The following is a 27,041-nucleotide window of genomic DNA, read 5'->3' as shown; positions in this document are numbered from 1 at the left end:
AATAATTATTATTATAATTATTATCATTATTATTATACATATTAAAATGTCTGCATCAAATAAATTAATTAATAAATATTTTGATTTATCATTGTTATTTATAAAGGAACTGATTAGATTAGTCTCTTTTTTACCATTCACATTTGTATTCAATAAACTTTTCAAATATAACAATAAATAAATACATAAATAAATAAATATATTTTATATAACATAAAATCAATTTTACCAATTTTTCATATATTTAAAAAATAAAATTAATAATTGAATTAAAAAATTAAAATGTATATATTACACTGTAATTTAATCTAGCAATAAATGACTGATTAGACTTGCCTCTTTTTACCATTCACATTTATATTTAATAAATTGGTTTTCAAATATAAAAATAAATTACAGAAGTTATATATATATATATATATATATATATATATATAACAACAACAATTATAATTATTATTACTATTATTATATACATATTAAATGTAATGTATCAAATAAATTTAAAGGAATAAATTGTTTTTTATTAATTATTTTTATTAAGAAGGGAACTGATTAGACTTGTCTCTTTTTTGCCATTCGCATTTATATTTAATACATTGATTTTCAAATATAAAAATAAATTATAGAATGAATTATATATATACCCAACAATTAATATAATATAAAAATAATTTTTACATAAAAAAAAAAATTAACCCTACATTGCGATTTTATCTAGAAATTGCAATTGGTGCGCCATGAGCTGGAATACAACAGTAAAACACATAATACTGTGTTTAGGTGATGCTAATAAACCATATTCTCACATTTTAATTTAAAATTTCTCTTGATGTTAAGTCCTGTTTCTGCAGTGGTAGTGCTTTATGACCAATGGTTAGATCGTTTAGTCAACAAAAGTGTAATTTAAGGTTTGAGTCTTTAAATTTAGATGTTCAAACCTACAGTATCCCAATAAAGTGTATACTAGTACGGAGATCAGGTCAAAAGAAGGTCAAGCGTTTCTTCCTGTGATGTGAAATGTAGGCCGTCTAAAGTATTTGAGTAATGTTTAGCTGTGTAGGTCTATTATTTCCTCTGCTTCTTTGTATTTGGTAGAACCGCCTTGTGTTTGCTCTGGATCAACTGCCTGAAAGTCTGTGTGCGTGTTTAGCATTCACTCCTTTGAGCAACGTTAAGGTGGATGATCAAACTAAAACCAAGAATGTTATGTATTGCAAGTTAGTTATTTAAAGAGAAATTGCAATAGCACCAGAAAAAAACACTTTTTGAGAGTTTGTAATGTTCTGTTGCAAAATATCTTTCAAATTAACAGTTAACTTCAGAAGTTAGCCTTGTGGGTTGAACTACAAAGAGAGAAACATTCAACAAGCTAAGGAAAGAAATCAAACATAGATCAGCCAACAGAGATGAACGATGAAGACATATACTACAACTAAAAGAAAGAAGACTTCAATGCACAAAAAACAAGATGTGAGACACAGAACTAAGATTTAAAAGAAAACAGGTTAGAAAGACAAGACAAAGAGTTAACAAAAGACATCAGACACAGATGAGGTGGAACAAGAAAGACACCAAGGAACAAAGAGCGTGCAGGTTAATGCAGCTTTAGACGGAAGGAGAGCCAACGGGCTCATGGCAGACGTCCAGATCCGTGTCCCACCTGTAGTCCTGTCTCATCAAACACTGTTTCAGGTTCAGCTGCACGACTAGCTCTTCCTCTGGTCTGGGGCATCTGGAGATGCATGGCGGTCTAAAACAGAACATAGTCACATGATCTATGATGTTAGGCACTTACCAAGCATAGCTGCCCCCCTTTCGAAGAGAGAAAGGGAACATAAGTTCACATAGGCACTGAGGTGACCTTTAACTCTCAGAGAAACAATATATATTGCATGCATGTGTATTTATGAATGCTTTTGCAAGTGAAACAGCAGCTCTGTTCCAAAACCTGGTAAGGAAAAATTAAATAAATAAAAAAAATAAAAAATAAAAAATAAAACAAAACATGTGCCATCAATTTATGACAATTAAAAAAATGTAACATTCTTTATTTTTATTATTTTTATTTTTATCATCATAATAATAGTGACAATCAATCATAATATATAATAATAAATATGTTTTATAATAAACTAAAATATAAAATTAAACATTACTACAATTAAAAACATTATTTTTATTTTTATCACTGCAGTAAATGATAGCGATAATCAGTCACAATATATATGAATAAATAAATGTTTATTTTTATACTTATAGTTATTAATAATATATATGAATAAATGCATTAAAACAATATAAAACAATAAAAAATAAATAATATTAAATAAAATAATGTGCTATTAATTGATGACAATTGTTACAAAATAAATATTATTTTTTATTATTTTTTATCATCAGTTATTAATAATATGGATAATTAATCATTATATATATATATATATATATATATATATATATATATATATATATATATATAATAAATAAAATAAAATAATTAAATTAAAAAAGACTGCAAGTATCCGTCACAGTAAAGGCAATCCAAGAAAATAATACATGCGTATAAATAAATAAATAAATAACTTTTATATATTTTATATATATCCGTCACATTAAAGGCAATCCCAGAAAAATTATAATCAATTCATGCCAACTTTTAAAATAAATATTATTTTTTATTATTTTTATCATTAGTGTTATTAATAATGATGATAATCTGGTCAGCCAGATAAAAAAAAGTGTCTAAAACTCCTCTAAAACCAGCAAAACAGACTAACCAGCTGGTTTACTGTTTTCAGCATAGACATCAAGGTTATGGAAGAGAATTAGTGTGTAAAAGATATCAGGCACTTCAGATGTCTTGAAGTGTAAAGCAAAACTGGTCTGGGACTGTGGTGTCATGTGTTCGCGCAGATGCTTATCATAGCGTGCTGCTGTCGGATGGTTTGACCGTGATGGGTTGCACAGCTGGCTCTCGGAAAACCCCAAAATCAACTTTGAGAGTCAGCACGTCTGCTGCGGCCACATGTGTTTCTTTCAACGTACTGTCTTGGGTACAGTCTGAACGCAAAGACTGGGCCAGCACGCCAAAGACCTGCTGCAGTCTGCCACATCTGGATGTCTTCGGAGTAATGTGCGTCTGTATGTGTTAGACGTGATGTGTGTGGTGCTCATTGGGGCAGACGTGGAGATGTTTGCCTGACTGGAGGACTTTGTGGACGCAGTCTGTGACCCAGGTTTCCTGTCTAGAAAGTGCGGGGTGTGAAGGGCTATGATATCACCTCTCAGCTCTTAGACCAACATTCACACGCGGAGGGCATTACAAGGACGTGTACCAGTTAAACATTCCTGGGAAATGTTGAGGCAATTCATTATTACGGTGGGCTGTAGACCACCAGCACCATACTGAGATGCTATAATGGGAGCTCCCATAGCATAACACCCTACATAATACAGATCTCACACTGAAAACTAGGAAACCATAGGAATAATACTGTCATTATTTATTCACCCTCATGTTATTCCAAACCCCTGTGACTTTCAGAATAACATTTAATGCAGGTCTTTTTTCCCCTTACCATGATATTAATTTAATCTAATCTAATCTAATGTATTAATATACTTAAATTAATAGATATATTAATTTTATATATAAGATAAAATTAAATCAATCACCATTATATTACTATCATTGTAAATATTGTAATAATATAATATAATATAATATAATATAATATAATATAATATAATATAAATACATGTAAGTTAATAGATTTATTAAGTAATATATAAATTAAAATTAAATAAATTACTCTTACATTATTATTACTGTGTATAATATTATATAATATAAATGTAATGTACCAAGTTAATAGATTTATTAATTTAGATATAAGATAAAATTAAATAAAATATCATTATATTATTATTACTACTGTAAAAAATATAATATAATAATATAATAGAAATGTATTAATACATTTGTCAATAAGCACACATTTTTATAAGATAAAATTAAATTTCCATTATATTATTATTACTGTAAATATAATATAATATAATACAATATAATACAATATAATATAAATCTATTAATATATTTAAATTAATAGATATATTAATTTTATATATATATATATATATATATATATATCAAATTAAATAAATCACCATTATAATAGTATTATTTTAAATATAATATATAATAAATATGATATAATATAATAATGTAAAATGTAATAATATATTCAAGTTAATATATACAGTAATTTTTATATATAAAAGTAAACAAATCACCATTATTATATTATTATAATATTATTGTAAATATTGTATTATAAAAATATAATATAATATAATATAATATAATATAATATAATATAATATAATATAATATAATATAATAAAAAATAAATGTATTAATACAATTAAATCAATAGATATATACATTTTTATATACAGGATATATACAAGAAATTAATTAAAATCACCATTACATTATTATTATTATTATTATTAGCATATGAATGATTTATTTAGATATATAAAGCATATAAATATTAAAGTAAAAATAAATATTTAAGGAAAAAAAAAATGTGTGTACTATATTTATGTCTTTCCAAAATTTTAACTCAATGGATCAAATGGATTTTAATTATCGTCCACGATAATCTTTCTCTACATTTAGCTGTTGACTGCTGCAAATGAATCATTGAGTCAGTGAGTCGAATTCCAGTGAACAAATCTATTCACTCTTACTGAACTGAATCAACTGGTTCACTTAAATGAACCATCAAGATCAAACCTTTTCAACAGCACAGTATAAAAGCAATGAAATCTTGTTGGTTTATTCAAATTATTTTATTCTAAACTCACTGAAACTTTAAATTCTGTCTTTTAAAAAATGTTTAAAGATAAAAAAAAAAAAAAAAAAAAAACATTTTTAGCAAACTGATTTGAAACTGTTTTTTTAGTATCAGCGATAAACTATTATAGTTGTTTGGTATTTAGAATTAGATTTTGAAATAGATTTTATATTTTGTTTTTAGGATAACATTTTTTTTTTTTTTTAAGGTTTGGTTTTAGTTATAGCTAACTATAATAACCCTGGTTTAAAATGACAAAGTCACATAAATAATGACAGAATTATCATTTTTTGGGTGAACCATCCCATTAAGAAACGCATACCCAAGTAGAGTATTATTGGCATAGGTGTGTGCGTGTATTACAAAAATAAAAAGTACATGGATTCCCAACTTCTGACTTGTATTAATTCCACTTTAAACGTCCCTGGACCGTCATTAGAGAAAAAGTGTTGTATTTAGAGAGGTGAAAGTGCTTAGCTGCACAAGCAAGGGTCCTAAAAAGGCAAAGAGGGTCCACAGAGTGATGCCTGGCTCGAGTGAAGAAACTCAAGCTCCTCAATTAAAGAGTAAGACTAAACAGGAGAGAGAGTTATAGCGCGCAGGGGAAGGCAGCTGTGAGGGTGAACGCCAGCCAACACCTGGAGGGCTTTTAACGGGGAGTAGGAGGTGACACATGGGGACGGTGAGTGAGAAATCACACTTGATGAACTGTAAGAGTCAGTAATGAATAGATTTGTCAAGAAATCTGGAAAAGGAATATCTATAAATACAGTAAGAACACCTGTGCCTCACAGGTATCCAGGTGTACCTGCTATGTCTGGCCCTGTTAACCCACTCTCAGAAAAGGTACAGTAGTTACCATAGGCTTGCGTCCTCTGTTGACGTAAGTGCACACTGGGTTGTAGGCGCCCGTCCCGCACACGTACAAGTGCGTCCTGTTCCACGGCTCGATCAGACGGATGAAATTACCACACTCGCCCTGAGAGAGGAAACAATCACGGTAATTATTTTCACACATGAACAAAAGAGCTATTGGACCTGACATGTGAAAATGTCTGTTAGCATTATATGCTACATGCTAGCACTAAGCGCTTTAGGCAGATGTAAACATTTGAAAATGAGTCCTACACTTCTGGGAAAATACACCAAAACAGTATTGATGGCAGTACTTACAGACTGTTTGTCTGAAAACAAGAACTGAAACAATGCCAGAAACATACTGTGCTAGTGTGCAAACACAGATGCTAATGTTTGACCAATGCAATCAGGTATACGGTTAGCTGGCTATAAACATGTCAGCGTTTTAAATCATTTCAAACTTCAACTTTGTTGCTCCACTTTCACTGTTAATATGATACGCAATATGATAGTTTATGATAATATCACTATGAGGCAGTTGCCCTATTCATTTTGTTTTTCATGTACAAAGCTATTTCTTTTTGTTATTAATGTTGAAAATAGTTGTGCTGCTTCATATTTATGTGTACATCTTTCTATAAATAAATAAAATACAACAATTTAAATAAGTAAATAAAATACAAAAATATTAAATACAAACATTACAATAAAATAAAGTAAAAAATATAATTAAATAAATAAATAAATAAAAATGTCAGGATTTATCTGATATATTCTGACATATGTATCTGATAATATTTATCTGAAAGAACAGCATTTATTAAAAATTAAATACAAACTAAATAAATAAACATTCTAAATGATAAAAACAAGAATTTAAATAAGTAAATAAATGTGTCACTAATAAATACAAGAATTTACATAAATAAAACAAATAAATAAAATCTACAGCTACAAAATAACATTAAAATAATAATAAAAAAAAAAATAAAAATATTTAACACATTAAAAATATAAATAAAAATAAATGTAAACAAAAAAAATACAACAATTTAAATAATATTCATATTTGTGCAAACTCAAACGTCAAACTTTTTTCAAGATTTTTCAGCATTTATTAAAAATTAAATACAAAATAAATTCTAAAGGATATATACAACAAATTAAATAAGTAAATAAATGATTTAATAATAAATGCACAAATGTAAATAAATAAATACATAAAAATCCAACTACAAAATAACATTAAAATAAAAAAAAAATTTAAATGCTGAATACGTTAAAAATATAAATAAAAATATCTAAAATCAACTGTAAAATAAAACAAATACACAAGTAAATTTGTAAACAAATACAAGAATTTAAATAAATAAATAAAAAAATCCAACTACAAAATAACATTAAAATATTAATAAAAATGCAGAATACATTAAAAATATTAATAAATTGTAACTAAAATAAACTGTACAAATAAATAATAAATAAATAAATAAATAAATAATAAATACGACAATTTAAATAATATTTATGTATAAACCTTGAAACCTTTTTTTTTCCCAAGATTTCTTTGATGAATAGAAAGAGTTTGAAAGAACAACATTTATATGAAAAAGAAATCGTCTGTAATATTATGTATGCATTTACTGTCACTTTTGAACAGTTTAATGCTTCCTAAACGAAAGCATCCACTTTTGGGGAAAAAAAGAAAAAAATCTTAATGATCCCAAAATTTTGTATTTCAAAACTCATTCAAACGACATTTTATAGCTAATTATAATTTCGTCTAGCTGTGATGTCAATAAAAGAATATCACCTGTTTAATAAAGTTAAAAACTTTCTGTTTTAATAGGAAATAATAGCATTTATTTCAGCAATCTTGCTTTCAAGAGTTCAAAAATCAAATCAGAAATGTTCCCATGAAGACCTACACACTGATTCATTTCACAGCAAGTGCATTCAACGTTATTAATAATTCATGAGTTGTGGTTAAAATCCATCACATCCCACAACCAAACTGACACTAAGTACCATAGCAGTGCACAACAAAACACCCTCAATGAAATAAACTCCGCAGATGTGCAGATGATCAGGTGATGCACACAGCTTCCTTACCAGACTAGGAAACCGCACGTCCACTTCCATATGTCCGCAAATCTAGGAATTTGACCGCTCTGAGTTCGTTTCACACTGGATCTAGCATCTGTTTTCCTTCTCTGAATATCTACGAGTGCATATGTTTTTGCGTGTGGCGTCTCATGGGAGGTTGAGGTTTGTATCGCATACATTTGACCTCAGCACTATTTGAATATCTCCCTTTCACTTTATTTATATCAGCAAATATTTTATGTCAAGACCCTGACCAAACCATTTTGTATACGTTGTGTATTTGTATGACATTTACAGCTTAAAATCCAAAGCACAAACAGATGTCACATAGCCTTAGTGTTTCATAAGTGAGAGCTGGCTGGAGCTATCGAGATGAGTTTAGATGTCTAAACAAAGATATCTTGCGAGCAAATGTGGAGCAACTGTAAACTCAAAAACTGGTTACTGTCTGGAATAATTCTCGCAGGTTTGATAACATTTAATTATTTTACAGGGCTATTCTGTGTTTTTCAGGCCTTTCAGATTAGTGTATGTGAGCAGAGTGGAAGCAAGCAATTGAAAAGACGGCACTCACGTTTGTGTCTTTGCCACTTAAAACACACTCCGTCTTCCTCTGTAGGGAAACAGGCCAGTGTATCTGAAAGAGAGAGTATGAGAGAGAAAGAGAGAGAAAGGTCAATCCCATTTGTCACAACAATGACACACTATCTCAGAAACAATCCCCTTTAACTCAACAACCTTTCACTGTAATGAGCCGAACTAGCCAGGGAATGTTCACCCTGAATTTTTATAAGGCCCCAGGGTTCCCTACATATCCAGGCTTTGGTTTTATAGAACTTAACAGTCAGTTTCCTGCATTGCTGTGAGCTAACAAGTAAAAGTAACAGTGATACAGGAATGACCCTGCTGCAATTTAGGCTTATGCTTATGGCTTATGCTTGTGCAGGAACTGAACCTAAAACAGCATGAACATCTTTCATTAAAAATAAATAACAATAAATAATATAAATAAAAATAAATGAAATAAACAGTAAAAATGAAATACAAAATAATACATTAAAATATATAACAATATAAATATAAATAATTTTTAAATAAAATAAACCGTGAAATGTAAAATCCAAATAAATAAACAGCAAATAATAATACAACAATTTAAGTAAAGTAATTAATTAATTAATCAAAAAGTACAAATAATAAATTAAAAAATATAATATAAATATAAAAATGAAAAAAAAAACATAAATAAAATAAACTGCATAATTTAAATGCAAAATAACTAATTAAATTGTAAATAATAATACAACAATTTAAATAAACAAACAAACATATTTAAATAAAAAAATACAAAATAATGCATTAGACAAAAATAAACTATGAATTAAATGAAAATTAAATAAATAAATAAATCAAAAATACTATAAAACTTTCAAAAATAATACTTCAAATATAAATATAAATAAAAAAGCTGTAAAACGTCAATGCAAAATAAATAAATTGTAAATAATAATACAACAATTTAGTTAAACAAGCAAACAAACAAAAAAAAAAAAGTATAAATAAAATACAAAATACATTATAAATAAAAATTAAATACAAAATAAATAAATTCATTAAATTAAAAAGTACAAAATATACATGAAACAATAAATATAAATAAAACAAAGAAATATAAAAAAATAAACTAAAACTTGAATACAAAACTAAATCATTAAAACAATTTAGATAAGCAAACAAACAAATGCATAAATATATACAATTATACATTATAAATAAAAATAAATAAAATAAACAGTATAAATTAAATACAAAATTAATAAATAAATAAATTAAAAAAGTACAACAATATAAATATATATACACATGAAACAATATAAATCTAAATAAAATATAAAGAAATTTACATAAATTGAAAAACTTAAATATAAAATAAATTGTAAATTCAACAATTTAGATAAACAAGCAAACAAACAAATGAATAAATAAATAAAATACAAAATAATACATTCTACATAAAAAAAATTAAATAAACAGTTTAAATTAAACAAAAATAAATAAATAAATCTATCTATCTATCTATCTATCTATCTATCTATCTATCTATCTATCTATCTATCTATCTATCTATCTATCTATCTATCTATCTATCTATCTATCTATCTATCTAGGTGGGATGCAGATGGAGTGGATTGTGTTGGTTCTTACTATGAGTGGTTCTCGGTTGATGTCATGGAGGTCCAGGGACAGGATGTAGTCTTTGCTGCCCACATACATGCGGTCGTGATCCTCATCCATGCGCAAGATGCGATAGTCTGATGTGTTCAACAGGAAAGAGAAGTGATGGGCTGTACCTGTAGACCTCAGATCTGCAGAAAGAGAGAGAGAGAGAGAGAAAAATCAGGTCAATCAGCAAAAACAGACAGCCATTTACTGCTACGACATTGTTAGTTTTAGAAAGATTTATACAGACAGAAAGTGCGTTTCCACTCCCAGTTTCATTCCATTTCTATAATTGCTTAAATACATATCATAAAAACATGGCAACTTGACAGGAACATAACAGTTTTGGCCACAGCTCACAACAAAGAAAACTCCATCTATTTTACCTTATGAGGTAATAGAGGGTTTGTTACTGCAGGCACAAAACATGGCAACCGAATCTGTAATTATATCTTCAGATTTTTTCCAATCTTATCTTAGAGACACACAAACATAGAGATCTGAGAGAGAGAGAGAGAGAGAGAGAGAGAGAGAGAGAGAAGGAAACACTTCACCTCGTTTCCAATGCAAAAGAAAGTTAACGATAAATTAAACAAAAGATAGTCACTACTATAGCAGCCCTGCCTTTCTTGTAAAGAGTATGTAAGAAATCATATAAAAAGATAAAATATTAACATTTTTGTGTAAATATTATAAATTAAGTATATGAAAATTTATGGAGTGTCAATATTAGTCAACAGACAGCAGTTAACCAGGGGTTTGCACACAGGTCACAGAGGACAAAACACACACACACACACACACACACATTCAGTGCATCTGCCAATCAACAAGTTAGGAATCACCAAGTAGAGATAACGATTAAAAACAAATTCTAATCTTAGTAATTTATCAAAACAAATCCAACGATGAATTACCAGTTTATCTGCTTGACACAGGCCCTGGATTCACTAGCACAATACACTGTGATTAATCACATTAGCATTGCTGTGTTTGTATAGTTTGATTTAATATATCCATGAGCGAAGGTTGTGTTTTGAGGTCAGGGCTTTGATTGACAGCTGTCACGACAGTGTGTGTGAACCTCTGTCTGTCAGATTATTTGTGTTTCAGCTCAAGGCGGAACAATGAATCCATCATGTGTGTGGATAGACATGAGCAGACAAGAAAGAAAGAAAGGAAAGAAAGGAAAGAAAGAAAGAAAGATTTTATTTTCAAGAATCTTTAACAAGAAGATTACTCATAAATTTTTTTTTTTTTTTACAAAATTTTAAAACTTGAAGGAAGCAAGCAAGCAAGAAAGAAAGAAAGTTGTTTTTTTTAAGCAAGAAAGAAAAACAAATAAGATTTTTTAAGCAAGCAAGCAAGAAAGAAAAAGAAAAAGATTTTTTAGATTTTTCAAGCATCTTTAACAAATAATTACTGATATAAAATCTTTTTTTTTTTTTTTTTTTTTTTTTTACAATTTTTAAAACAGTTTAAGCAAAAAGAAATAATTTTTAGATTTTTCAAGCATCTTTAAATTTTTTTTTTTACAATTTTTAAAACTGTTTAAGCAAGCAAGAAAGAAATAATTTTTTTATTTTTTAAGCATCTTATTTTTTTTTACAATTTTTAAAACTGTTTAAGCAAGCAAGCAAGAATTTAAAACAGTTTAAGCAAAAAAGAAAAAGAAAGAAAAAGAAAACAAGATTTTTTTTTCAAGCATTTTTAACAAAAATATTACTCACATAAAAATCAATTTTTCACAATTTTTAACATTTTGTAAGCAAGCAAGCAAGCAAGCAAGAAAGAAAGAAAGAAAGAAAGAAAGAAAGAAAGAAAGAAAGAAAGAAAGAAAGAAAGAAAGAAAAAGAAATGTTTGATTTTTCAAGCATCTTTAACAAACAGATAACTCACATAAAATCAATTTTATTTTACAATTTTAAAAGTTTTTTTAAACAAGCAAGAAAGAAAGAAAGAAAAAAAAAAAAAGAAAGAAAGAAAGAAAGAAAGAAAAAGAACTGTTTGATTTTTCAAGCATCTTTAACAAACAGATTACTCACATAAAATCAATTTTATTTTACAATTTTTAACATTTTTTAAACAAGCAGGCAAGAAAGAAAGAAAGAAAGAAAGAAAGAAAATAAATAAATAAATAAGAATTTTTATTTTTTTTTTAACAAAAAGATTACATACAATTTTTAACATTTTTTAAGCAAGCAAGCCAGCAAGAAAAAGAAGGGTTTTTTTTAATTCTTCAAACATCATTAACTAAAGGATTACTCACATAAAAATCTATTTTATTACGATTTTAAAACAATTTTTTAAGGAAAAAGAAAGAAAGAAAGAAAGAAAGAAAAAGAAAATAAAGAACAAAGTAATTAAATGCAAGCTAAATAATGAAAGAAACCAAAAGAAAAAGTGAAATACAGTGAAAGCAAGAAAAGTAGATTCCACATAGTAATTCCAGCTCCTCTCAGCACGTCTGTCAGCATCTCCTAAACATCTGTTTGTCTTAGCAGCCCTTCTGACTGACCATCTGCTGCCTCAGACCTCACTCACACCACTGTGTGTTTCCACTCAAGACACAGGTGAAGCTTTCACACACCAGACCATGAGCTCAGGCACACACTACATCACCATAATGCTGGGATGGGAGTGGTAGCTCCTCAAATATACACACAATTTGAGTTTTTTTTTTTTATTCACGTTTGTTGCATAATTGGAGCAACATTAAATGTTAATACCTAGGGATGGTTAGGGGTCTGTTCAAATCATTGCCCATTCTGTCCGCCACATAACCTAAATATAACACTTCGACAGGATATTCACCACATGTATTGAATGATTTTTGCCAAGCCATGCAGCAAACCCAATTCCTGAAGCCCTCAAAGAAAACACCAGTGTTTAAAGTCTGGAATGTTGTACTGTGAGAGGAAATGTAAGTTTACTATTGTAGGAATTCAAGTATGCACTGCGTCTCTGAATGCACAAAGCTCGCTTCAACTCGAAGGCTTGGCATATGGTCGGACCTGACGAAACCAGAGTAAATACGGAGCGGAGACTGTGCATGCCAAAAACTAAATGCTACCCTTATCTCCCTCTTCTCTTGTTCTTCTCTCTTGCAAGACAGAGGGCCACCTGTGGAAACAAGACCAACTGTCTAAAGATCACTGTACTCTAATACCAACAGCTCCACATCTATCTTGGATCCATCCGGACACATGAGCCAACAGCGTCTTTTAGACAATATCAGGATAGAGTCTACCTAGAAGCAATAAAAGACAGAGCCAAGATGCAATGCTAACAATATGATACTCTGACAAGTGGAAAGTTTACATAGCCCACACGTACACTGGCTAAGAAAGTACATCTGTAATGAGATTAAGCAGTTTTTGTATCTATACTTTTTCATATCTAAATTAGATGTATGATATATAGTCATATTCAACAACTCCCTTAACTTCAACCACATCTCTTTTTTTTCCCCACAAAGCTCACTAGGCAGCACACTAGGGCTGCATCCAAAATCGCATACTTGCCTATTATATAACAGTATGTGAAAAGAGTAGTACTGTATGTGCGAATTTACAGTATTCATAAAAGAGTTGGTGAAAAGTATCCAGATGACATACTACTTCCATTGAGACTCTGAAGTGTGCGATTTTACTATCCCATAAGGCCACAATTCCCTCTCATAGGTCACATGACAATGACAACATGGTGAATGTAGTACGACAAGATTACATTTATGCTACACATTCATACTGCGAATAGGGCCCTATGAAAGCAATTTCATTTTTTCCCAAATTCTGTTTAGTTTTTTCCAAAATCATTTTTATTTTTTGTAACAATGTAACAGCAATTTATTAAAGGTTTTTTAAAAATTACATTTTTATGGCCCTATGAAACATGTTTTATTTTATTTTTTTCTCCAAAATTCAGTTTTATTTTTCCCAAAGCATGGGAAATCCAAAGCATGTCTAATTAATTGGTTTTATTTTAGAAATATATTATTATTTTATTTATTTTTAAATAAATAATTTTTAAATATTTTTTCTAGTAAATATTCCTTAAAAATACTGTTTTAATATTAATTTGTATATTAAATTTGTATATTAAATTTTCATATTAATATTAATCAACTTTTTTCTCTAATTAATTGCTTTTATTTAAAGTAGTATTATTATTATATTTTTTTAAATAAATAATTTTAAAATTATTTTTCTGGTAAATATCCCTTAAAAAATATTTTAACAATATTTTAACAATAATTTTTATTAGTAGTAGTACTACTATCATTACAGTTCATTAAGTAATACATTTCTGTCACAATTTCTTCAAGCTGAACCAAATGTTTATTTTGGTTTGTATATGATATGATATGATAGTTTTTCTTGAAAGAAACTGTAAAGTGCTCATGAAGTGACTGTCAGAGCCATTCTACAGTTTATGTTCATGTGTTCATGCACTCATATTTTGAGGCGGCAGAGGCGGAAAACGCCACAGGCGTCACACACACTTCAATGTATGTGTAGCAAACAAAACCGTGCGTCTGTGCCTCAAAATGATACAAAATATTAAAATGATATTAAAATGATACTTTTCGTATTCAAGGGAAGTAACGACTCTAGGATGCAGCCAACAGTAGGTTTTGGAATTTTAGCTGGTATCTGATTTGGATGAAGCTGAAAACAGATCAGACAGACTAATAAAACAGTAGAAGTGCTGAAATATTGCAAGAATAACCACAAAACTGCTCTTAATTAGACCTACAAGACCAACGTCTACCAAAACCACAGTATTCTTTGATAGATTGATTTTCAACCTTTAGGTGAAAGACCTGTGAAAACCCAGTCAAGTGTAGCCAGATAAACCCTTAAGGAACACCATTACCCTGTGTAGACTTAGTAGCTGACTACTGGGAGGTCTGTTTTAAACACACACTGGAGACTTTGTCTTGAGAATGGCCCTTCTCTGCTTCGCCTCTGTAGCATGAAATGGTTTGTTGGAGGAAAACTAGAACTTGGTGTTACTAACGAGTAAGTAACCTGACCCGCACTTGCACTTTTTCAGTCTTTTTTAACAATTCCCACTCTCACGGATACATGCCCACTCCGTTTCTTTGCATGAGCAGTGTAGCAGGAAAGAGACGGAGGGATATCCGCTCTGCTATGTTCAGCTCCCTCTCTTCTTCTACCTTCTCACATGGTCTTGTTCGCTCTTAGTTTCTCCAATCAACTGAAAACCTTGCTTCCTTCACGCCGTATGCTCTGGTAAACCCTAAGGTAGGTAACGCGACCTGGTGGGAGTTTTGGTGTGGGTATGTGAGATCCGCTCTAATCCATGCTTGCTATACATGATGGTACCAAGATTTCCAGCACTGACCTCTTTCTTCCTGACTGGCTTTTCCAGTTGCTGGCCAGAGACAATTGAAAAGCATGCATGCTGGGTAAACTCCGCTCCGAAACACACAAAGGTACATGTTCCCATGGCATTACAATCATAAGCTGCTGGAAAAGTCACTTCCCATAGCGTAAGCTGCATTTAATGCTAGTATGGTTAAGTCTGTGGCCCTAGCATTGAATAGAGGGCTGCCAAAACAGTACAGTACATCTGCTTTCAGAAAGTGTGCTTGACATTCAAAAAATGAAAAACTGCATACAATATTGAGGAAAAATGCTTTTCCAACACACTTTCCACTGCTGAGAGACATCCAAAGTTCACATATTCAAAGATTAAAAGCCTTTTTTCCTGTATTAGAAAGACAAAACAGCTGGTGAATAGCATTAGCACATAAATGACTAATTTCTTTATCCATTGGTCAGCTGTTCACTTTGTGCCGCCAAGTGTGCTTGATTTTGGCTGCGAGAGCAGATATTACGAAAGGTCTCTGAATACAAACTTTAGATGAAATGTCTTCATGTATTATTCATGTAAACTTTTTTTCGTAGGAGTATTTGTGAATTCTTTCGTCCTACATAAACCAACATTGCGTTTGTTTGAATATTTTGATATACGCCTATTTACACATACATGACATCACTGACTCCAGCATATTATCTGTATTTGGAGAGACAAACGGCACTAATAAAAAAAAATACAATTGTTATTATTATTATTATTATTATTATTAATACTACTATTACTACTAATAATAATCTAATAAAAAAGAAAAAAAAAAAAGTAAACAAAAAGTGTGATCCAAGGAGCGGCCATTAAACAAACAAACAAACAAACAAACAAACAAGCAAACAAATAACTAACTAAATAAATAAATACAATGGTGACAATAATGCAAACTGTGACAAAATTTTAATGCAAACTGTCAAAAATTACAGTACTCTGAATAATAATAATAATAATAATAATAGACAAAAAGGAAAAAATAAAAATGTTTATCTAAAGAGCTGTCATTAAACAAACAAACAAACAAGTACTATTTTTCATGAGAAGTAATTAAATGACATCTGCAGATTGCATATTTTAAGTAAAATGAGAAAGAAAAAAAAATGTAGATGTCAATCAATAATTGTTTTTATTATTATTATTATTATTATTATTATTATTATTATTATGACGACGACGACTACTACTACTACTACTACAATACAACAATAAATACCAAAAAGGTGACAATGCAAATTATGATATTATATAATAATAATAATAATAATAATAATAATAATAATAATAATAATAATAATAATGAAGAAACATTTTTTAAAAAGTTTAGAAAAAAAAAAAAAAAAAAAAAAAAAGATTATGGTGATCTAAATAACTTTGATATAATAATAATAATAATAATAATAATAATAATAATAATAACAACAACAACAACAACAACAACAGCAACAACAACAACAACAACAACAACAACAACAACAACAATAATAATAATAATAATAACAACAACAACAACAATAACAACAACAACAACAACAGCAACAATAATAATAATAATAATAATAATAATAATAATAATAATAATAATAATAATAATAATAATAGGCAAAAAAGAAAAGTGTGATCTAAAGAGCTGCCAAAAAAAAATAAAAAAAATAAAAAAGACAAACTCATTATTTATATATTTTTAAATAAGCAAATAAATAAAGAATAAGAAGTCAATAGGATCAATCTTGATTTATTTTCAACTTTCCTTTATGTCAAAAACGTTACTTGAGAGTGGAAACGTTTATCCTAATAATAACAGTCATTATTCAACAACACGATGAGTCCAGATCGCTAGCACTGCTATTGTCTTCAAACACCAAAAACTGACAGTTCATCCTGTGTCAGATTTCTCCAGTTTCAAATTTGGTTAAATGAAAGAATCACTGCCAAACGCGGCAGAGCGAGTTCCTGCACGAAACTCAGTCTGGCCCCGAGGAGAGTAGAGCTCCACGAGGAGGAAGAGAGAGAGATGAGGGCGGTTTGGGATTAGCGTGACACCATGTATGCAGGCGGTCCGCGGACAAAGCCAGAACCCACATCATCACTCTTCACAGCGTATGCCGTGTGACTGTGTACCGGCTCACTCGCTCGCACGCACAAGCACAAGTGACATACTCTAGACACATGGAGTGAAAATTACAGTTTAAGAGGAGCAGGTGACACACAGAAAGCACTTACATGTAAATAACAGTTTCCACCTATATACACATCATCAAAAGAATGACAACATCATCTTCCAGGACAAGCTATAGCCTTAACTGAACTATAACCAGCCTTAAAGTCTACACAAGTGTTAAAAATACCAAAAAGTAGCCAAAACTAACAGCTACATTAGTTGAAATGAATCAAGAAATCTGGCAACAATGTCACTGTTTTAATGAGACTGGCGTGTACAGTAACTAGACAGCTGTGTTTAAGAGTTGTGCTTAGCAGCCATTAAATTTTGCAAGTTTTAACACATTTATTCTTTTAAATAATGTCTTTGCTTCGCCCAAACTGTCACTGAAATTTATGGTGTGAACTTATGCTTTCTTTGCAAAAGCTTGACAACCGCCAAACACCTGCTATATATACCGCATGTCTGTTTAAATTGTGTAACATGAGTCTGATTGGTTAATTATGAGTATAAAAGAACAGCAATAGAGGCCAAATAAAAGGAACATTTGAGAGAGGCAATGTTGCTGTGTGAAAGTAATAACATTATTACTTCACACTTTCTGAGAAAATTTTAACCTTATTTTTTTTGCTGCCTGCCCACCATATCCAAAATGCCAACTCCAAATTAAAATAATTTAATAAGATGTAAACTAATATTAATTATAATAATATTTTGACATCATTTACATAATTTACAATTAAATAATAATAATAATAATAATAATAATAATAATAATAATAATAATAATAATAATAATAATAATAATAATAAAATAATAATAAAACAAATAAAAAAAAATAAATAAAATTGAAAATTTGTCAAAAAGATTATGGTTATCTAAAATAATAAATAATAATAAAATAATAATAATAATAATAATAATAATAATAATTAAGCATTTAAAAAAAATGTCAGAAAATATAATACATATTTTAGTAAAACAAGAGAAAGAGGAAAAAGGTGTAGATTTCAATATATTATAATTATTGTAAAATTTAACAAATAATTAAAAAGAAATGCCAGGTAACACATTGAATTAAATGTGACATTTCAAAGTTAAATTACTGAAATTGTATTTTCTGGTAAAATATGCTTTAATAATCTTTTATTTACAAAAATCTTTTTTTTATAATACGCAGTTAAACTTCTTCCCCCCTGAACATTATTATTCTTATAAATTATTTTATATTTTACCTTACCACTACCTTACCATTCTACAATAATTTTCTACTTTGCTGCCCACCCTACATGTCAATAATGCCAACTCCAACTGCTAATTAACATAATTTAATACGATCTAAAATATTAATAATTCTATTCATAATTTACTTACCCTCATGTCATATTTCTTCTGCTGAAAACGAAAGAATATATTTTAAAATATGTTAATAACCAAACAGTTTCAGTTCCTATTGACTTCCATTGTATTTTTTGTTCATATAGTGGAAACCAATCAGAACCAAAACTTATTATTAACATTCTTCAATCTATCATCTTTTGCATTCAACAGAATAAACAAAATCAATCATACAAGTTTCGAACGATATGTTAATGATTTTACATATCAATTTTAATTTTTGGTCAGACTATCCCTTTAAGGCTTTTAAAGTTTGTATACAGTATCATCATGTGACCCTCATCTATGCCTGTCCATGTAGAACAGCTTGCCTTGTGTCTGCGTGTGGTAAAGTGGGCACAGCACACACACACACACACACACACACACACACACACACACACATATACAGATGGCAGCAGTCCAACCCGCTGCATGCCGCAGTGCACTTGTGTTATTGTTCTGACAACTCACACATGCTGATTTCCTGTAAGACTCAGATAAGAGCTCACCGAGAGCAGAGACTGGGAAAGCTGTATTTATCCCTAATATGCTCCAGCCGGATGTTGCACCTGATTCATATCTAAAGTTCTGGAAGCCTGACTGTATATGTGAGGTAAGCGGTATCTTTATCAGCTCACAGTGCAGATTCATTAATGCTGACGCCATGACTCATGCCGTTAAATGTCTTGCCTTAAGAGCAACATCTTTTTGTGTCATAAATTAATACATACTGGTTTCTCAGCCTCTCTCTGTCTCTCTCTCACACACAAACACAGACAAGTTTTTTTTGGCCTCCAGGATCAAAAGATGATACAACGGTGAAGGAATGCTTCTATAACTACTGAAAAGCAGGTCTAGCATACTCTTGCTGTTTAGTTTGGACCTGTTTTAATCACAGCTGAGAGCAACTGAAAGGCCATTATAAAACACAAGACGAGAAGCAAAACCGAACGGTTTTAAAGTAAGAACTTATGAGTCTGGTTGCTGAAAGTTACATTTTAAACACATTTATCCATATTAATAATAACACAAAAACTTAAAGGGGACAATGGATATCCATTTTCACAAGTTGGTATGATTCTGTAGGGTCTTCAGTAGGTCTGCAACATACTTTGGTTAAAATTCCTTAATGGTCATGTAAAACAACACCTCATCAAAAAGCAGCCTGTTTCGGTGCATGACTCTTTAAATACTAATGAGCTACTGCTCACCCCGCCCCTCACTTCTCGTTTTTGTGTATTAGGTGGTGCATTAACCAATCAAAAACAAAACTAATCCACTGCGTCCTGACTCTTATGTTGACATCCAACTACAAAACAGCGACATTTCTTACAAGACACGGTTGTCGCTACAACTGCTCAAGTGCGGAGAAAATGGCGGGAAAAGAGTGGGAATATGCTAATACGGGACAGTTCGTCAGCAGTCGTGGGTGAAGCCTGAGCAGTATGACATCATACTCCTTAGAAAATCAAAACTACTTTATAATTGATACTGTTTAGGTTTTTCTGGAGCTTAAAAAAAGAGTTAATGGAGTTAATTTATATCATTGTAGGGTGGCTTGAAGAAACGATGGAGGTTATATGGCCAAACAACATGCTGTGCACCCCAATTTTCACCTGTGTGACCTTATAAATTTGTAGCATTTAGAATGTGTGCAATTCTTTTGGGCATGTGTTCTAAGGTGTTTTCAGGTAGACTCTGTTTCTTTGCTGGTTATTTCATTTGGAATGAGCAGGTCTGATTAATTACATCTGTTGAAGCCACAGCCGTTGTATAAGTCACATCAGTTCAGTTTCAGGGCTATTTAAAAATGTTTGCGCCCATCATCATGCATCACCACCCCCGACCCAAACTCCCATCATGCAGACTGCATTTTTCCATTCTCAAAGATATAATTAGCACCCCGTGATTGCGGGCATCCATGTGTACAGGACAGAGCAACAAACAATAAAAAGAAACCCATTTGTCTTACAGAAAATATACACAGGCTTTAAACAGTTTAAAAAACTCTTCACAAGTATGTAGACGTAAATGCTTGGCCAGTGTGTAAAATTTCCAAATGTCCAGGGTTTATTATAGCCAACTAAAACTAAAACCAAGATAAAATAAAATAAAATATAAAAAAATAAAAAATACAAAATATTTTCTGCTAGTTTCCAAGTTTCTAATTTTAAATAAATAATAAATTAAATAATATAAAAAAATTATATACGTTATACATTTTGATATATTTATGGTAGGAAATTTACAAAATATCTCCATGGAACATGATCTTTAGTTAATATCCTAATGATTTTTGGCATAAAAGAAAATTTGATCATTTTGATACAACGTATTTTTGGCTATTGCTACAAAAATACCCATGCTACTTAAGACTTATTTCTAGGTTTTGTGGTGCCAGGGTCACATATATAGACTAAAATTAAAAAAATATTAAAAAATATCAAACTTTAATAGTATCTCAGTGATACTAAAATAACACTGTAAATACCAGATATATCTAAAATACTTCTGAGGAGCCACATCTAATTTTGTGATAGTCCTTAAAGCGTCTTTAACCACCCTTCTACCACCCTTCAATAAAGAATAAAACAACACAAGACATGAAACTGGCTAAAAGTGTTTGTAAACAAGCATGTCAAAAAACACAACCATAATACCTCAAATTAAATCCACGTCTTCTTCCTGATATTAAAGAAGAAATGAATGACTGGTGATTGGTGAAATCAATGAGCATGTCACTAGTGTTTAAAACTGCACATCTGATGGAAAATCCATTTCCTACAGGAACATCATGAATGTCAATAAACCACAGATAGTTTGCTCTCTCCTAGCGCACAATATGTGTTAAGAAGCCCGAATTGTGAGGGAGAGAGACAGCTTGCTTCGAATTAGACACATCTGTGAAAACATAGCTCTCTATCACCACAGACATGTTTTATTAACAAGCGTTCTCTCAACAGCAATCAATCTGGAGCGTCTGCCTCTCACACGCATTGCCCTCATGTGCCCTGACCTCCGGAGGGTGGGCGGCCAGCCTCGGCTGTCTAGGGATCAGGTGTATACTAGAAAGAGACCACCTTTATGACTGACATAATATTACCCAAAACTGACTGAACGGATCACTAGATATTGTCTGAGACGGGTGCAACAGAAAGAAACTGAACAGCTGTTTTTGTCAGGGCTCTCCCGTCTTTCTCAATCATTGAGAAATACTCATTCCTGCCAATGCAAATACATCAGGCCCACAGCGCCCGGGCTTAGAAGTCGTGAGGCAGCAGCAAAGACTGCTTGAGCTCTAGATTAATCTAGGATTAGCTTCGGGGTCAGGGTCACTGGCCTCAGCCTGAGCGGAATCAGGAAGCAGGGATTGGAGAAACAAAGTGGCATTACTGCAAGCAATCCCAATGAGTTTCTAAGTAACAATGAAATAGAAAAAAGGCAAGGATGCATTAAATTGATCAAAAGTGGCAAAGACTTTTATAATGACACAAACATTTTTTTTTAATAAATGCTGTTCTTTTTAACTTTATATTCAGCAAAGAATTAAAGAAAAAATATTATTTAATATTTAAAATACTAAACTATCCACCAAATTGTAAGCAGAATTACTGGTTTTCAATATTCATGATAACAAGAATTGTTTCTTGAGCAGCAAATCAGCAAATTAGAATGATTTCTGAAGGCTCATGTGATACTGAAGCCTGAGCAAATGCTGAAAATGTAGTTTTACCATCAAAGCAATAAATTACATTTTAAAATATTTTAAAATAGAAAAGTTATTTTAAATAGCAATAATATTTCACAAAATGTTTTTACTGCATTTTAGATCAAGTGCTGCATTGGTGAGCATTTAAAATACATTAAAAATAAATCAAATGATCAATCAATCAATCTTCAACCCTAAACTTGTTAAAGGGATAGTTCACCCAAAAATGAAAATTAAAATGATTTTCTCACCCTCAAGCCATCCTAGGTGTATATGACAAAAACAACTGGAGTATGTTTTGGCTCTTCAAGGCTTTATAATGGCAGTGAATGGGTGTTGAGATTTGGAAGCCTAAAAAAGTGCACACACAAATGCATCTATTCACTTCAGAAGGCCTCTATTAACTCCTGGAGCCGTGTGGAGTACTTTTTATGATGGATGGATGCACTTTTTTGGACTTCAAAATCTCAACACCCATTCACTACCATTATAAAGCTTGGAAGAGCCAGGATATTTTTGTAATATAACTCCAACTGTATTAATCTGAAAGTAGAAAGTCATATACACCTACAATGCTTGAGGGTGAGTAAACCCTTTGGGTGAGCTATCCCTTTAAGATCTTTTTAAAGAATATACATTATTTCATTATTTCAGTTCAGCTGTTTTAAATCTGTGCCTAATAGTTAAATAAATAATATTCCTAACTGATGACAATTTGAGATTCAGGCTGCAAATGGACTTATTCTGAAACAAATCATAATGAACATAGTAGTTCAACTGACTTTTTTGGTCTTCTGAGACTCCAGGCCACCCTTATTTCGTTTAAACACTGCCAAAACCCATACACACTTTCATCGTATCAGTACGAAGATGTTTGACTTGGCCTGGACGAGGAAGTTCAAATTCAGCAAAAATGTTCCGCTTCACTGACGCTTGTTATTACTAAAGAACGGAGTTTCGAAGACGGCGCTGGAAGGGGCGAGCCTCAATAAGCTCTCAAAACAAAAATGTGAGGAAAGGGTTTGATTTCATTTGACGTACTTTTTCCATTCAGGTGTCCAATGTGACATACTAATACAATTTTGAACGTGACATGAGAGTCCAAGTTTTGCACTTATGAGAAGAACAGATGTCAGCACTATGCTAAAAACGGACGCCACGGGCAGAATTGCTACATCATCCTTAAAACGAAAACAATGCCCTTCTTAAATAAACACGAGCGCTAAAAACGGCCCTGGGAAATGGAAACGGAGCAGAAGCGCTTCGTCAGCGACACCGAAAGCAGGTTTTCTGCGAGAGTTCCTGCCAGTATCCTCTGACATGTCGACGGCTAATTTACAGTCACGGATGTCCAGGAAGCTGATCTCTGGTGGTTTTGGAGCTGATGGGAAATGTTCTACGTACACCCTGGTGAGAGCGTCAGAATGCTGGGCTATCACAACAGGGGTCACGGGGTCACGGCATGGCAGAGGTGCCCGTGGAATTGTTCTCCCGTTTCCTCTGAGAAATGTCAAAAGTGACAGAAGCCATTGTGAAGGATCTCTATCCATCGGTTTACCGCCTGCTGCGAAATCTCTATAGCGCTGCCTCAGTGCTTGTCACTCCAACCTATAGGACGTGAAGAGTGTACGACTGTCGCTTTTGTAAAAGAAAAAAGATTACATATAGAAGTGACTCTTTTCACGCCATTCATCGTATAAGACCTATAAGAGCCGACGCATGAGAGAAAGCCAGCATCGGTGTTACATTTGGCTGACGCTTTGGGTGCGATCTGGGCTGCATATGTTCCGTTTCCCAGGCCAGACAGGAAGGAAGCAGGATTAGGATTGAGTCAACACGTTCGTCTTTTTCGCCCAGTCGCTCTTCCTCTCCGTTTACGCAAGCGCTCATCTGAGAGGGAGGCGATTAGCTGCAGACAAACAGCATCGCGGTTTGGTGCGCCACACGTTCTCCCGGCACCCCACACGCACTCTCCCGTGGGAATGAAATGCCAGATGGTTAACCCTTTCAGGACAGGTTCTGTCACCACGGGATGGACAGGTGTCACAGAGCATGCGGGGTCCCTGCTGATGAGCCTTGTAAAATGACAAGCTCAAATACTCTTGTGTTAATTTGCTGTAAGAAAGGGAGATTGATGCAAGATCTGCCCAATAAGAGAGGGAAAAAAAAACAATAGCAATTTAAGCTATAGGTCTTTTTTTTTTTTTCACCCCATAAAAATAACACTGAATGTTTCTTTCCATACAATGAAATTGTATGGATTTTGGCAATTTAAAAAAGCCAGAACTTCTTGCTTGTTGCTTTACACTCCATTTCTGTAAAATTAAACAATAATTAGATAAAAGAATAAATGTAAAAATAAATGAATAATATAAAAAAAAGCCAAAAAGGTCCTTATAAAAATAAAATAAAAATGTATCAAATGAAAATAGACTAAATTAAAATAAACATATGCATTAAAAAAATAAACAAATAAACACCTTAAAAAGGGATAATGGACTTAAACAAATAAATAAAATTGAATAAATAAATAAACATCATAAATAAATAAATAAACAATAACAATTAATAAAAAGGAAAATAATAAAGTTAAAATAAACAAACACAATAAAACAAATATATAAATAAATATCTTAAAAAAGGAAAATGAATATAAACAAATAAAACGGAAATAAATAAATAGGTCTTTATAAATTTAAAATAAAAAATAAAGTTAAAATAAACAAATGGAATAAATAAATAAATATATCTTTATAAAATAAAAATAAAAGAATAAGAATTAAATAATAAAATAAAAAACAAAATAAAGTTAAAATAAATGCAATAAAATAAATAAATAAATAGGAAAATGGATTTAAACAAATAAAATTAAATCAATACATAAAGTTTAAAACAAATAAATAAACAGGTTTAAAACAAGTAAATAAAATGAATAAAAATGAATAAAAATGAATAAAAATGAATAAAAATGAATGAATGAATGAATGAATGAATGAATGAATGAATGAATGCAAACAAGGCAATGCTTCATTTATCCATTTGGAAAATCAACCTACATGTGATGTTGCATGTCACCAAGTAACACAAATTGAGCTGCTTGGGAAAGATGTGTTATCCTGAGTGCACTGCATTTGCATATTGCTACACAAATTCCATTTTTATACCTTGCAAATTAGTACCTTTCATTTCATGTCTTTATCAGTCATTTCTATAACTAATTCTAAAGCTCTTATGGCTAATTGCTTAATACATTATCAAACGTTGATAGATTCAGACACCAGGATACATGCCGAATTCTGTCAGCTTTGAAAAGAGGACTGGAGAGACTGAAAGGAAGGAAGCCAGGCAAGATAAAGCAGATAGTAAGACGAGGAGACTGAGATTTAAGGTTAAAGGGTTTCAGTGAGCCGATTTAGTGACTCCTTATTTGCCGGTAATCGGCCGAGAGAGAGAGATTACAAACAACATGACCGTGACAGTGGCAAAAAAAAGCCAAGTTTGCTCCCAGAATAAGTGCATGAATATATTCAACATAAAAGATATTTCCACACAGAAAGCAGTTCAAGTGGCTGTCACTCTCACTCATGAGGAGAAAACTGCTCGGCTGAACTCCTTCCAACTCCAAAACCCAATTATAATCAGCGAGCCTGTATTAAACACAGAGCACAGCCTGAGCCTGAAAGAAACGGTGAAAAGAGAACCATTTAAATTACAGGTATGGAAAAATTCAACCCTATGAATAGTTTACAGTACTGCAGGCGAATGAGGTAACCATGCAATCAGACCTGGCATGGAAGGTAACTGTCAGATGATTTACAATCCAAACCGTGCCAAATTCAAGACACAATGTTGAACAAATACTTCGGCGTATAAGAAATGATGTGTTGCTATAGGGTCCACCCTCAGGAAGAGCTGCGAAACAAGCTTGCTGGCTCATCTAGAGTTTGAAGATTAGTGAAAGACATCTTGAAACATTCTTCTGGTCGCCATCAATTTATAAGGTGGAATGAGTAATGAGCAACTTAATGTTTGTAAACTTAAATAAAACAATATTTTAAGCTCATAAAAAGTCGTTAAGTGAACGCAATGTCAGTTAGCAGCTGTACGTCGTATCGATCCAGGTGATTCATTCACAAGAACATGCAGACTCATTTGTCTTTGTTTAAATAACAGCCAAATTGCATTTGCAGAAAGTCATTACAAAGCACTACAACTCACTCCCCTGTTGTTTTAAATCCAGCTGGATGGTGAAGAGTCATTCCAGGTTTTTAAAAGCTGGTTTGATCAATGATGTGCAGGAAACAAGTCCGTGACATTTTTTGATTTATCGATACAATTCCTCAGAGC

At 31.3% G+C, this 27,041-nt stretch overlaps 1 protein-coding gene across 1 annotated transcript in view; it reads right to left on the bottom strand.

The window, feature by feature from the left end:
* sema3fb (sema domain, immunoglobulin domain (Ig), short basic domain, secreted, (semaphorin) 3Fb) overlaps positions 1–27,041 on the bottom strand; it is a 75,359-nt gene that overhangs the window by 22,381 nt on the left and 25,937 nt on the right. The window contains exons 3-6 of the mRNA XM_051123065.1: positions 10,038–10,198; positions 8,407–8,469; positions 5,728–5,847; positions 1,664–1,753 (exon numbers count right to left, since the gene is read on the bottom strand). Coding sequence (XP_050979022.1) covers positions 1,664–1,753; positions 5,728–5,847; positions 8,407–8,469; positions 10,038–10,198 — 434 coding nt within the window. The remainder of the gene's footprint in view (positions 1–1,663; positions 1,754–5,727; positions 5,848–8,406; positions 8,470–10,037; positions 10,199–27,041) is intronic.

Source organism: Labeo rohita, chromosome 11, assembly GCF_022985175.1.
Source record: "Labeo rohita strain BAU-BD-2019 chromosome 11, IGBB_LRoh.1.0, whole genome shotgun sequence".
Classification (NCBI taxonomy): Eukaryota; Metazoa; Chordata; class Actinopteri; order Cypriniformes; family Cyprinidae; genus Labeo; species Labeo rohita.
This window is presented reverse-complemented; position numbering and strand designations above follow the sequence as displayed.